The 15,423-nt window shown below is 43.8% G+C and overlaps 1 protein-coding gene across 4 annotated transcripts in view; it reads right to left on the reverse strand.

The window, feature by feature from the left end:
• GOLGA4 (golgin A4) overlaps positions 1 to 15,423 on the reverse strand; it is a 101,579-nt gene that overhangs the window by 56,149 nt on the left and 30,007 nt on the right. For all 4 annotated transcript variants that reach the window (XM_038772188.1, XM_038772179.1, XM_038772170.1 and 1 more), the window contains 5 exons: positions 14,045 to 14,143; positions 12,411 to 12,543; positions 11,506 to 11,690; positions 10,176 to 10,259; positions 5,733 to 5,880 (listed from right to left, as the gene is read on the reverse strand). In XM_038772188.1, coding sequence (XP_038628116.1) covers positions 5,733 to 5,880; positions 10,176 to 10,259; positions 11,506 to 11,690; positions 12,411 to 12,543; positions 14,045 to 14,143 — 649 coding nt within the window. The remainder of the gene's footprint in view (positions 1 to 5,732; positions 5,881 to 10,175; positions 10,260 to 11,505; positions 11,691 to 12,410; positions 12,544 to 14,044; positions 14,144 to 15,423) is intronic.

The raw sequence follows: 15,423 nt of genomic DNA on the forward strand, positions 1-15,423 counted from the left end.
AGTCACAGAACATATGGGGAAGCAGCATGGCCTAGTGGACAGATCAACAAGCCTGGCAGTCAGAGGACCTGGGTTCTAATCCTATCTCTGCCACAGGTCTGTTTGGCCTTGGGCATGTCACTTCACTTCTCTGAACCTCAGTTCCCACATCGGGAAAATGGGAATTAAGTCTATTAGCCCCATGTGGGACAAGGACCACGTTCAACCTGATTAGCTTGTATCTACCCCAGGGATTAGTACAGCGCCTGGTACATAGTGAGCACTTGAAAAATACCATTCAAAAAAAAAAACTCTCAGGTAATGTGCCCTAGTTGAAAAGCTAAGAGGATTTAACCAGCAGCCACACCTTTAGGAATGACCTTCTATGACTGGGTATCCCCAGCTTTGAAAACTATATAAGATCTCAGCTGGGTTTTAACTGCTCACTGTGTGAGACCTTGGGGAACTCATTTAACTTCTCTCTGTCTCAGTCCCCTCAACTGTAAAATGGGGATCAAATCTTACTCCCTCCTACTTAGAGGGGGGCAAGGACTGTGTCCAATCTGATTAACTTGAATCTACCCTAGCACCGGACAGACGGTAAGCACTTTGTAAGTACCATAAAAATACTAAGAATTTTAGATTGCCTGAGAAGGCCCAAATTTCCTTTGAAGAGCCTTATCCAAGCACCTATTGAAAGAAAAAACTGCCCTTACCCCAATCCTGTTCATACAAGGCTTGGAAAAGGCACCGTGATTCACTTATCGGCATGTATGGATGCATAAAAATAAGATGTTTTGTGAGACTTCAGACTACAGAAATTACAACACCGACAGCAGCTGATGCTCACACGATGCATGAAATCGTGTACCTTCTGACACACAACGGAATTTAAACTCTGACCCTAAGGAGACAACATTCACAAAGCACACATGGACCCGTAGCTTCCGGAACTCTGAGGCTCCAGCAGGCTCACACCAACATTCAAGAGGGAGGGACAACATGACAAACCACAAAAGGAGAACGAAAAAGCCACGAACTTTATATATTTATCGAAGACAAAAATTCAGCTCACCGGACGCTACACGTACACTTTTATCACCAGAGAACAACATAAAAGAGAGAATTCAAAGTGTTTTACTTGAAACCCTTTGGCCTAAACCAGGTTATTTTCTTTGGGGAAATGTTAAAACTTCCTCTTACTAATTGCCAGGGGAAAAAAAATGAAATGTGATTTTGTGGCAAACACTGTGATGGGGAGGAAAAAGATATGGTGCATCTAGACTAAAAGCTACTTGTGGGCAGGAGTGTGTCTGTTTATTGTTGTATTGTACTTTCCCAAGCACTCAGTACAGTGCTCTGCACACAGTAAGCACTCAATAAATATGACTGACTGAATGAATAACTATCGCACAGAGATGAATTAATCAAACAATGACATTTATCAAGTGCTTACTCTGTACAGGGCACTGAACTGAACACTTGGGAGGGTACCACATAATGGAGTTGGTAGACACATTCCCTGCCCACAGTGAGCTCATAATCTAGAGGGGGAGGCAGACGTGAATAGAAAGAAAGAAATTCCAGATATAAAACTAAGTCTTGCGGGATTGTGGTGAATAAAGAGTGCAGGTGCCAGGGTTGGCCAGGAGATATCCCCATTAACTTAAATCTGGGGGATAGCTAATAATAATAATGGTATTTGCTAAGTGCTTACACTGTTGTAAGAGCTGGGGTGGATACAAGCTAATCAGGCTGGGCACAGTCCCTGTCCCACATAGGGCATACAGTCTTAATCGCCATTTTCCATGTGAGGTAACTGAGGCCCAGGGAAGTGAAGTAACTTGCCCAAGGTCACACAGCAGAGCAGTGGTGGAGCCAGGATTAGAACTCAGTTCCTCCTGACTCCCAGGCCCGTGCTCTATTCACTAGGCCATGGTCTACCCCAAAGACAAGCTAATTCAGACCCCACAGTGCAACCCCAGCTCCAATTTCCTTTCCCGCTGGACTAGGGCAGAAGGTACTGCCAGGAAGCCTCTGGTGAGACAGAAATTCAAGGAAGGCAGGGAGAGAGATTGATCTTCTTCCTCGGCACAGGAGGATGATTTTCGGATCTCTTGGGAGCCTCAGTCAGGACGGCAGGCCTAACAAAATCCTCTTTCTTAATGATCAGTGAGTTACAATGGTTTTCATTCCCACAATTCCCCACTGGGGAAGAGCTAATGCGTCCGTCAGGCCGATACACATCTTCAAATCCCGGGAGATGACACAGCCCCTTAGCATCCAGAGGCTTAGTTTTGTTTTGTTTTTTTAGATTCCCTCCAGCCATTCCCCTTGAAAATCTGGCTACACCTTGCTACTGCCTTTTAGAGAATGGAAAAAGCCAAATTTTTGTTTTTATGGTATTTGTTAAGGGCTTACTACGTGCCAGGCACTGTACTTATATACCAGTTAATTGGTTGGACAAGGTCCCTGTTCCATAAGGGGCTCACAGTCTTCATCCAGCACAGCATAGTGTATAGAGCACCAGCCTGGGAGTTGGAAGGTCATGGGTTCTAATTCCGGCTCCGCCACTTGTCTGCTGTGTGACCTTGGGCAAGTCACTTCACTGCTCTGGGCCTCAGTTTCCTCATCTGTAAAATGGGAACTGAGACTGTGAGCCCCACATGGGACAGGGACTCGATTTTGTTGTATCCACCCCAGCACTTAGTACAGTGCCTGGCACAAAGTCAGCACTTAACAAATGCCATCATTACTATTACAGTGCTTAGAATTGTGCTTGGCACAAAATAAGCGCTTAACAAATACCCTAATTATTATTTTATAGATGAGGTACCCGAGGCCCAGAGAAGTGAAGTGACTGCCCCAAGGTCACACAGCAGATGAGTGGCGGAGCCGGGCTTAGAAGCCAGGTCCTTCTGACTCCCAAACCAGTGCTCTATCCACTACGCCACGCTGCTTCTCTTGAGGTGCTAGATAGAAATGCGTCTTCTAAAAACAGAGATGGTTCTGACTTCTAAGACCTTGAATTGACACTACACATACCAGGCCACCCTGAAAGAGGAGGAGTTTGTACTGAGTATTTTCAAAGAAAAACAACCGGCCAGCCATCAACATGAGTCCATCCTGAGGTTCAGGAAAGGGAGCCAAAGGAAGTCGTTACTTGGGAACTGACATTCACAGGCCAGGAAGTCTTAACTGCTTCATCATTCCTTTAGGACCTTGGGCAGCAACACTTCCATTTCCAGAGCTTAAGAGTAATAAGCTTTTTCAAATTGAAAGGGTTTTCAAAAAGTAAGAGTGCATACGGGCTTAGTGGTGAAATTTTAAATAATAGGAAAGAAAAGAAATAAATCTTTATCACTACAGTAAAGCACTCCACAGCCAGAAGATGTACGCTTATAATAGTTTATAAAACTGCTTGTTAGCAAACTATTTGTGCGATCGCATTTCTTTTCCGTTGACCTTTTCTTACATCCGGTGTTTGGCAGTGTGGTATCACTTGGCATATGCACGCAATCACATAAAACGTTATTGTATGTGGGAAGTTCTACTCAAACTTCCTCTCAAGGATAAATTGAAATGCAATTAGTGAGTGACTTGACTTCCCATTACAGATTTAAAATGCAATGAGTAAATGAGTTAGTGACACAAAATGCCTCAACAGTCAACCTTTCAGACAGTAGTCTTCAACAATTATGAATACATACAGGAAGGTGTTTCAAAGATAGCACCTATGAAAACATTTACATCTTTAATGGATGAAGACTTTCGAAAAAGTAGTCTGCTAATTTTATTTATTTTTTTAAAATGGCATTTGTTAAGTGCTTACTAGGTATCAAATACTGTTCTAAGCACTGGGGTAGATACAAGTTAATTAGGTAGGACACGGTCTCTATCCTACGTGGGGCTAACGGTTTAAGTAGGATGGATAACAGGGTTTGTCATTTTACAGTTGAGGAAGCTGAGGCACAGAGAATTGAAGTGACTTGCCCAAGGTCACGCCACAAGCAATTGGCAGAGCTGGGATTAGAACCCAGGTCCTTCTGACTACCAGGCCTGTCTCAACTAGGCCATGCTGCTCTTCTAGATAACAGTTCAATAATCAATCGATTGTATTATTATTATTATTATTATTTAGTAAGCACTTACTATATGCAGAGCACCGTACTGAGTGCTTGCAAGAGTACACTAAAGCCGAATTAGCAGAAATGTTCCCTGCCCATAATGAGTTTACAATCTTTACTATTACCTCTTGTGGTGCACTGGCAATTAAACCATCAATGGTACTTATTGAGTACTTGTGTGCAGGGCACTGTGCTAAGCACTTGGGAAAGCCATGTTCTTGCTCTAAAAAAAAAGTATCATTTGGCAGTACAGAGGTGGGAAGATAAATTTTTAGGTAAATGGTCTCTTGAGGAAAAAATGTGAAAACATCTGAGCTTGGAGGATGATGGAAGAGAAAAATGATGTTACTATAATATACTGGTTGGTGGAGCTCATCAATTGAGGGTTGACTATCCTTCCAAGGACATTTCCCAGGAAAGGATTAGAGGATTTGTGAGTTAACTGTATCTTTTGCTCTGTTTTGTTTTTTTTAAAATGGTATTTGCCAGGCACTGTATGAAGCCCTGGGGTAGATACAAACTAATCAGGTGAGATGCGGTCCATGTCCCACATGGGGCTCCCAAATCCTAATCCCCATTTTACAGATGAGGGAACTGAGGCCCAGAGAAGTGAAGTGACTTGACCAAGGTCACTCAGCAGAAAAGTGGCCAAGGCAGCATTAGAACCCAGGTCGTTCTGACTCCCAGGCTTCTGGGAGTCCACTAGGAGTCTACGAGTCTATCCACTAGATCACAGTACTTCTTTTGTGTCTCTAGATTCTGCTCACTTGCACTCCAGTCAAAATAAGGAGAACAACAGGGGACCTGGACTCAAATGAATCAAATGTAATGTTCTTTGAATTTCGTCTAAAAAAAAAATAGCAAATGAGAGAGGCTGCTGGAATAATCTAACTGGCTAAAATTAAGTTGGATAACAACCGGGGGTTTTATTGACCTTGGCTATCCATCACGTGCGAAGTCCAAAATTGCCTGCAGTCCTGACTAGAATAAAGCAACAGGCCTGTCAGCTGGCTAGCCAAGATTCAGTCTCCAACCAGCCCACATCCACCCTGCCCCTCCCAGAATAACCAGGGAGAGGTCAACCACAGGGGGAATCCTCTGGACTGTAAGCGTCTTGTGGGTAGGGAGTGCGTCTGTTCATTTTTATACTGTACTCTCCCAAGTGCTTAGAACAGTGCACTGCACACTATAAGTGTTCAATAAATACAACTGACTGAATTAATGAAAAGAGGAGGAAAAGGAGGAAAGGCGAGAGACAGAGGGAAGGCTGTGAAGTTCAGAGGCCAATTCTTCAACCAATGTGCCTGCCAATTCTCCCATTTGCTTAGTATAGTGCTCTGCACAAGGTAATCACTCAATAAATATGACTGATTGACCTTTCCATCATCCTGCCACAATTTCTCCTTCTCCCTTCCCTCCACCTCATCTCCACAGGGCCTGTGGTCCAAGAGTCAGAATAAGCATAATTCATATCCCCAATATGTAGATCATGTAGCCCACAGAGTCACAGGCTAAGTTTCCGGGAGTGGTCACGCCCGGACTGATTTGACAATCAAAATATCTTGTCAAAACACCAAAGGGCTCTTGGGTTCCAACGTACAGCTAATGGCCCCATGAATTTCTTACCAGCTTTCTCCGACTTCTCTTTCTGTTCTTGCAACTTCTCTCCCTGGAGGGTAATCTGTTTGATGCGACTCCGCAGCTGGACGATTTCTTCTTCTTTCAATTCCAGAGTTTCGTGCATCTGACGCTTCGTCTCTGCTATGATCATGCCCTGCGGAAAACAGGTGGGATTGTGTGATTCTGGGAAACCAGGAGAAAGAGAGAAGCAGCCCCCGGTATGCAGAAGCCCCTCCCACCCCTTCCCCCCGGCAGCCTTTTGCGGTAGGTTAGGGGGTTTCCAGCCCCAGAATGGATCAGAGGTCATCGGCTTGCGGGTGCACCAGGGGTTTTCATTTATTCAGTCGACTGTATTTATTGAGTGCTTACTGTGTGCAGCAGACACATTCCCTGACCACAACGAGCTTACAGTCTAGAGCAGGGAGACAGACACTAGTATAAATAAATGAATTACAGATATGCACGGAGATGTCGTGGGGCTGGGAGGAGGGGATGAATAAAGGGAGCAAGTCAGGATGACGCAGAAGGGAGTAGGAGAAGAGCATAGGAAGGCTTAGTCAGGGAAGACCTCTTTGAGGGGATGTGCCTGCAATTAGGCTTTGAAGAGGAGGAGAGTCATTGGCTCTGGCATTTCTGGCCAGAGCCCAGGATTGCAGGCTGGGGAGGAAGAGACATGCCCCATCCCTCTAACCCCGCCCCATTCACTGTGAGCCCTGTGTGGGACAGGGACTGTATCACACCTGAGGAGCTTGTATCCATCCCAGGGTTTAGTGTAGTGCTTGACACCTAGTAAGCACTTAACAAATACCAGTTAAAAAAAAAAAAGCACTAATTAAAATCCAGACTGAGGTTAGGAGGAAGAGACTGCACTTATTGACCTGTTAAGCCATAGACAGATATTGGAATTAAAACTCCTAAAGAAATTTGATCAAATTAGTAATGACTGTACACAGGGACACATGTGACTAACACAATTTCCTGTTATATATCTATAAATATGTAAGAAAAAATAAAACGACCAAACGCAAGCCTTTAAGGAGGATGAGGGAGGTTCAATCCCACAGCCTCACTGTGCATCTCAGCCCCACAGTGCTTATATCCACCTCCATAATTTATTATAATGTTTGTCTCACCCCCTCTAGACTGTAAGCTATTGTGCTGTCCTCTCCCGAGTGCTTAATACAGTGCTCAGCATACGTTAAATGCTCAATAAGTACCTTTGATATGAATACACCAGAAAGGCCAAAATGCATGTCTTTAGGGAACACTAGCAGAATGAGGACAGTTCAATCTGACAGTACATATGTCTATATCCACAATTTCTTTAATAGTAATAATAATAATGATGGCATTTATTAAGCGCTTACTATGTGCAAAGCACTGTTCTAAGCGCTGGGGAGGTTACAAGGTGATCAGGTTGTCTGACAAGGGGCTCACAGTCTTAATCCCCATGTTACAGATGAGGTAACTGAGGCACAGAGAAGTTAAGTGACTTGCCCAAAGTCACACAGCTGACAACTGGCGGAGCCGGGATTTGAACCCATGACCTCTGACTCCAAAGCCTGTGCTCTTTCTACTTAGCCACACTGCTTCTCTAAACATCTGCCTCACCCACTAGACTGTAACCTCATTGTGGACAGGGAATGCAACTACCATCTCTATTCTAGTATACCCTCCCAAGCTCTTAGTCTGGTGCTCTGCACACAGTAAGCACTCAAGAAATGCTACTGATTGATTGATACATGAGACCTCAACAAGTCCCACTTTCAAAAGGCTGAGTAATTTCAGGAGAAAATTGGAAACTTTCAATTGGAAAACTTTGACCACAATCATTCTAGTTAAACCTTCAGACTCCCTGCATCTAATTAAATATCTGCAGCAGATATTTAATAAATATTAAGAGTACAAGTAGTTTTGTGCCATCAGTTCAACAGGCTCAGTGAATTGGGTAAATCAATCAACAGATCAATCATATTTACTGAAGGCTTACTGTATTGCAGACCTTGGAAGAGTATGATATAACAAAGTTGGTAGACATGTTCACAGCCCACAATGAGCTGACAGCCTAGAGGAAAGTAAGTCTTTTGTGGTGAGAAGTTGGTAATGTCATCTTTTTGGCACACATCTATTGTCTTATTCTCATAATATTGAATGTTAGGGAAACTTCATCCATCACCTTTTTCTGCCCAGATTCAAAATACATTACATTTCTTGAACTAACAATGATAAATGTGCAAATCTGCTAAACTTTATCTTCTCATTCTTCTGGTTTCTTTTGTGTTAGTCCTTAGACTGTGCTTTCTCTAAAATTTCTGGCATCGAGAGGCTGTCTCCAGAAAATCAGAAAAGTGATGGCTTCTGGTGTCCTCATTCTTGCTTTAAAACCTGATTGCTTTGGGAGTGGCTGGGCTGCCACCTGTGAAATGGGATTGACTCAGCCTACAATGCTCAGGATGGGCTTTTATTTGTTTGCTGGTTTGTTTTTGTATTTGTAAAGCGCTTTCTATGTGCCAACCACTGTACTAAGTGCTGGGGTAGATACAAGCTAATCAAGTTGGACACAGTACATGTTCCACGAGGGACACACAGCCTTAATCCCCATTTTACCGATGAGGTAACAGGCACAGAGAAGTGAAGGTTTATAAATACGATTGATAAATACGATTGATTGAAGGTGACTTGTCTAAGGTTACACAGTAGACCAGTGGTGGAGCCAGGATTAGAACCCAGGTCCTCTGATTCCCAGGCCTATGCTTTGTCCACTGAGCCACATAGCTTCCCTAGCCCTTTTTGGGTGCACCAGATAGTTTTATCAATATGATATTAATTACCTTGACAGATTTTTGCTAAATTCCACACACAAAATGCCACTTTAACATCTACTGAACTGAAGCACAAGTGTTTAGAGGATGGAGGTACTCAAACTTAAGTTTGGATCTGTGACCTTCGGGAATCTGATACCCGCCCCACCCTCAACCCCATGACACTTTTATAAATATCCATAAATTATATGTCAAAAATTATTTCTTTATATTAATGTCCATCTCCCCCTCTACACTGTAAAGTCATTGTGGACATGGAATATGTCAACCATATGTCAGTCTTCTAGACTGTGAGCCCGCTGTTGGGTAGGGACCATCTCTACATGTTGCAAACTTGTACTTCCCAAGTGTTTAGTGCTCTGCACATAGTAAGCGCTCAATAAATACGACTGAATGAATGAATGAATGAACCAACTCTGTAGTACTGTACTCTCCCAAGTGCTTAGTACCGCACTCTACACCACGCTCAATAAATGATGATGAAGTAAACTCTCAGGCTCTCGTGAAGGCAAAGATGTGTGATTTAGCAAAAGGAAGCTACACGTAGTTATAAATAAATACCAACATTTAATTTCAAGAAGAATACGACCTCTGAATGACCAAATATTTTAGATTTCGATGGATGGACACTCAAAATGGTACCTATCCATAAGCATGAGTGTTTTTCCTTCAAAACCAAGATCGATTACTTAATCGGCTCCTTTTTTTTAATACTTAAGTGCTTACTATGCACCAGGCACTGTACTAAGCGCTAGCGTAGATGCAAGCTTCTCAGGTTGGACACAGTCCACGTCCAACATGGGGCTCATGCTCTTAATCCCAATTTTACAGATGAGGTACTGAGGCCCAGAGAAGTGAAATGACTTACCCAAGGTCACACAGCAGACAAGTAGCAGAGCTGGGATTAGAACCCAGGTCCTTAGGACTCCCAGCCACATGCTCTCTCCACTAGGCTATGTTGCATCTCCTGCCATCTAAATCAAGAATCTTGTTTATTTGTTCCTATTACAATACAGTTATACAGCCCATTATGTAATACTCATTTTGCTAAATAGTAACTTTCTTTTTTAGAGAAAACTGGAGTCATTCCACATAACCACATGAGTCACAATGGTGATGGAGGTACTGATATGTTACAGATTTAGAATCAATCTGCGAAGCAGTGTGGCCTAGTGAAAAAGTGGGAGTCAGAAGCACCTGGGTTCTAATCCCAGCTCTGCCACAGTCTGATGGGAGACCTTGGGCAAGTCCCTTCACTTCCCTATGGCTCAGTTTTCTCATATGTGAGATAGGGATTCAATACCTGTTCTCCCTCCTTAGACTGCGAGCCCAGTGAGGGACAGGTACTGCATTTGACCTGATTGTCTTGTACCTAGTCCAGGGTTTAGCACAAGGTGCTTGGCACAAGGCAGGTGCTTAACAAATACCGCTATTATTATGGTCATTGGTGTAATCTAATTCAAAACCAGTGCTAAATGCAAGTATTAAACTGGAATGTGAAACAAAAACACCCCTCAAATGAAAGGAGCTGCAATTGGCTTGGAAATCGGCATGACAGGCATTGCTTTCGAGCTGTTCAAAGCCAAGCCCCGTGAGCCTTAATGGCTGTCCTGAGGAGAACACTCACCTTATCTTGTTCAAGCTGCTCGATCAAGTTCTTGGCATCCCGCAGCTGAGTAATCAGCTTCGTCTTCTCCACCATTTGGAGTTCCTAGGAGACGACGAAAGAAAGTTCTTTTCCATCTCTAACACAGCTTCCCTCTTCCTCCAAGGGCTCCAGATGTGTATGTATGCTGGGAATTGTCCCATGCAGTGTCTTATTTGGAGTTCTCAGGACTCAGCTAATAGTTTCAGCTAATCCCCCCAGTAGCCGGTATTGGGACTTGGGTAGTTTAATGGCACTGGAAAACACAGCCACAGTCTCAAAAGCATAGCAAAATGGTTCTGAGACATACATATGTATGGCTTACCAGAAGACCATAACTTCAACTCTAGTCAAGCACTAAAGAAGGTCGAGCTGGGCTTTGGAACGCCCTCCCACCTCATATCCGACAGACAATTACTCTCCCCTACTTCGAAGCATTATTGAAGGCACATCTCCTTCACAATCTAAGTAGGAGAGAGAACTGGTATTGAATCCCCATTGTTCAGATGAGGTAACTGAGGCACAGAGAAGTGAAATGACTTGCCCAAAGCCACATAGCAGAAAAGTGGCAGAGCCGGATTAGAACCCTGGTCTTCCAACTCCCAGGCCCATGTTATAACCACTAGACCACACTGTTTCTCAAGAAACCCAGAGGGATCCTCCTGGATGAGCAGAACACTCGAAAGATAGTCAGGAGAGAGAGAGGGAGACGTTCCAACAACGATGACTTCAGGAGCATGATTCCATCTACCTAGTTCTTAATTTGAGCTTCAGAAAATCAGTGCCTTGTGAATGAGGAAAGCAGCTTTTAAAACTGGAATGGAAACACTGGAGGTAGCCAAATGTGTTTTATGGTCTTTCCTGCCATTTTCTATGGTATTTGTTAAATGCTTACTAGGTGTTTTAACACTGTTCTATGCACCAGGGTAGGTACATTAATTCGGTCAGAGACAGTGCCTGTTCTGCTTTGGGGCTCACAATCAAAGTAGGAGGGAGAACAGTTACTGTATCCCCATTTTACAGTGGAGGAAACTAAGGCACAGAGAAGTGAAGTGACTAGTCCAAGGTTACACTACAAGCAATTGACAGAGCCAGGATTAGAACCCAGGTCCTCTGACTCCCAGGCCCGTGCTCTTTCCACTAGGCCCCACTGCTTCTGTTTACATATTGCTGCCCTCAAACCCGAAGTTCAGCCCGTTTCTCTGAGCACCCGGACCTCTGTAGATTGAGGCGATCCCCGAGGAAGAAGTAGGCACTGCCGAGAATTTGGTTCGAGCTGGTAGCCTCCATCGGGGATTCGTCCGCTTCTTACCTTCATTTTCTCTAGTTCCTGAAGTCTCTCTTCCAGCTGCTCCTGCAGTGCTTCTTTCTCATTGGATAACAGGGTGGACCGTTCCTTGTGGGACTGAATCATCTCTTTACAGCGCTTTAGTAAGTTCTCTTGCCGCCTAACTCTCTGCTGAAGGGTTTCTATGTCTACTGAATCTCTGTCAACGTCTAAAGATGACAAAATAGTACTGTCATTATTCCACCAAAACATTCAGTCCACATTCCCTGACTCCTCAGGCATCTACAGTGGTTGCTCACACACCTCCACATCAAACAAAAATTCCTCACGATTGGCTTTAAAGCACTCCTCCATCTTGTCCCCTTCTACCTCACCTCGCTACTCTCCTACCACAACCCAGCCCGCACACCTCGCTCCTCTAATGCTAACCTTCTCACTGGGCCTCCATCCCATCTATCTTGTCGCCGACTCCTCTCTCTTGTCCTGCCTCTGGCCTGGAATGCCCTCCCTCCTCAAATCTGGCAGATAGTTACTCTCCCATCCTTCAAAACCTTAATGAAGGAACATCTCCTCCAAGAGGCCCTCCTTGACTAAGCCGCCTTTCATCTTCTCCCACTCCCTTCTGTGTCGCCCTGACTTCCTCCCTTTTTTCTGCCCCCCGCAGCCCCACAGCCCTTATGTGCATATCTGTGATTTATTTATTTCTATTATTGTCTGTCTCCCCCATTCTGGACTGTAAGCTCCATGTGTCTGTGTGTGTCTGTTTACTGTTGTATTGTACTCTCCCAAGAGCCTAGTAGTGCTCTGCACATAGTAAGTGCTCAATAAATACAACCGAATGAATGACCGAACAGTCCGAACGACTCTGAAATTCTTAGCTCCTGCCTTTAGTTTTGAATTAAACCGAGGGGCTAGGAAACAGAACTTACTTCCTGATTCTAGATCGTGCCTTGGGGACGTTTCTTCCACGGTGCTTGAGGTCTGAGACTCATCTTGGGATTCTGATGCGGAGGAGTCAAAAAACTTCTGCCCGTTCATCAATCGCTGCTTCAAAAGGGACACCTGAACAAAAGAGAGGAGTGAGGATAAGTGGGGGAAAAGAGCTGATTGAGTGGCTTAGAGCAAGTCAGTTACTGGTATTTACTGAGCACTATGTGCAGAGCACTGTACTAAGCACTTCGGAGAGTACAATACAACAACAGATACATTCAATCAGGAGTGTTTGCTTAATGCAGGGCAGGGAACGTATCTGCTAATTCTGCTATCCCAAGCTTCTAGTACCAGGTTCTGTGCACAGGAAGAGAAGCAACAAGGCCTAGTGGATAAAGCACCAGCATGGGAGTCAGAAGGTTCTACTCCCGGCTCTGCCACTTGTCTGCTATGTGACCACAGCCAAGTCACTTCACAACTTGGGCCTCAGTTACCTCATCTGTAAAGTGGGGATGAAGACTGTGAGCCCCATGTGGGACATGGACTGTGTCCACTCTGATTACTTTGTATCTACCCCAGTGCTTAGAACAGTACTTAGCACTTAGCAAGCGCTTAATAAATACAATAAAAAAGGATACGATTTTCTTCACAGCTACTTAAAAAATGGAAAAAATGATAGTCAAATTGGTACCTACCAGCTATGAAAAAAACAACACCCTTTTGAAAAAAAGGAGTGTATTCCAAGGCAACCACGAAATATCACCCAGCATCAGGCGGTGATGATGAAATGTTTGTTCCATATGTACAAATGCAGAGAACCATTGGTTACTAGGCACATTAAATTTCAAAAGTTAAAATCAAACATTATATCAATTGCTCAGTAGTATTAACTGAGTACTTACTCTGCTCTGAGCAGAGGGGAAAGCAGAGTGGTCTAGTGGATAGAGCACGTGCCTGGGAGTCAGAAGGACCTGAGTTCTAATCCCAGGTCCACTATTTCTCTGCTGTTTATGACCTTGGGCAAGGCACTTCACTTCTCTGGACCTCAGTTCCCTCATCTGTCAAATGGGGATAAAGACTGTGAGCCCCATGTGGGAGGTGGAGTGTGCCCAATCTGTTTAACTTATACCTACCCCAGCACTTAATTAAGAGGTATGCCAAGGGAAGGACTGGTTACAGAAACCGAGAATAAGCGGCCAGAGAAGTAGGAGGAGAACCAGGAGAGGATGGTGTCAGAAAAAAAAACAAGCTTAGACAGTGTTTCCAGGACCTTTAAGAAGCAAGTCCTCAGTGGAAAGAGCACAGGTCTGGGAATTAGAGGATGTGGACTCTAATCTTGGTTCTGCCAATCGTTTGCTGTGTGACTTTGTACACATCACTTCACTTCTCTGTGCTTCCGTTTCCTAAACTTCAGAATACGAATTCAATACCTGTTTTCCCATCCACTTAGACTGTGAACCCCATACAGAACAGGGAATGTGTCCGATTTAATTAACTTGTACCTACTCTAGTGCTTAGAATAGTGTTTGACACATAGTAAGTGCTTAACAAATACTATGAAAAATATAAAAGTGGTACATAAATGTTTGAAGGAAGAATAAGTAATAAACTGTTTTCAAGCCAGTGATACTACCTGGGTTTGAAGAACACTAATAAGTTGATCTTTCTCTTCCAGGGAAGCATCCATCTCATCCTGGAGGTGTTTTTTAGCTTGTTGGCCCATTTGGATTTCCTAAAAGACAACAACAAGTTTACAGGCCTTCCACAAAAAAAAAACCAAAATAGCACTCTGTGACATTTCAATACGCCCATTCAATTTCCTTCCAGGAAAGTTAAAAGGCCATGGAGGTAAGGAACCGAAATCAGTCTCAGTCAAACTACTGTAAGAGAGAAACATAGGTGGCTCAAAGAAACTTTTGTCTACAAAGCATGGGAAATGAAAGGAGGGGGAAGTAGACCATTATTGCTACCTTAATATTTTCAGAATGGTAAGGAGTGAGGTGAAGTCTAGTGATGGAACGAAGAATTTCATGGATGCAATCTCATGGGAGGGTGAGATCATCCGAAGTAGCGTGGCTTAGTGGATAGAGCACAGGCCTGGGAGTCAGAAGGACTTGAGTTCTAATCCTGGCTCCACCACCCCTCTGCTGTGTGACCTTCGGCAAGTCACTTCATCTCTCTGTACCTCAGTGTCCTCATCAGTAAAATGGGGATTATGACAGTGAGCTCCAGGTGGCACATGGACTATGTCCAACCCAATTAGTTTATACCTACCCCAGTGCTTAGTCCAGGGACTGGCACACAGTAAGTGCTTAACAAATACCATACAAAAAAAACCCAACTCTGACCATCCTTTCTCCTTGGGAAAAGCCAGTCTACCTGGCCTAGAAGAACAGTGCTTTGCACATAGTAAGCACTTAATAAATGCCATTATTATTATTATCAGGCCAAATTAACTGGTATCTACTCCAGCACTTAAAACAGTGCTTGACACATACTAAGCACTTAACAAATACCAAAATATAAAACTTACACAAAACTTGGCGATATTGCACTAAGTGATCAGCAGGTGGTGGAGAATGGAACATCAGCAACGTATAGACTATCTGAAACATCGTTTACCCCCAAGACCAAGAGAGATTTGGGGACAAGAAGAGTTACCTAGGGTGACAAATTGGGTTTTGGAAATTTAGTTTTTGTCCTAAATCCCACCCAGGAGACAGAATGGCACTTCAGTTATCTCACTGTAAAACGGCAATTAAATCTTCCTCCCTCAGAGTTAGTCAGGGACCATGTGGGACAACCCACCTATCTCAGCGTTTAGTTTAGTGTTTGGCACAGTAAGTCCTTAACAGACACCATAAATAAAAACTGATTAGCTTGTCTCTATCCCAGTGCTTAGTTCAGTGCCTGGTATATAGTCAGCAGTTAACCAGTACCATGAAAATATTGAGGCAGGGGAAGGAAGCTAAATTCATTCCATTTTACTGATCCTGAATTCTGTGGGGGAAC

Source organism: Tachyglossus aculeatus, chromosome 2 (genome assembly GCF_015852505.1).
Source record: "Tachyglossus aculeatus isolate mTacAcu1 chromosome 2, mTacAcu1.pri, whole genome shotgun sequence".
NCBI classification, from domain to species: domain Eukaryota; kingdom Metazoa; phylum Chordata; class Mammalia; order Monotremata; family Tachyglossidae; genus Tachyglossus; species Tachyglossus aculeatus.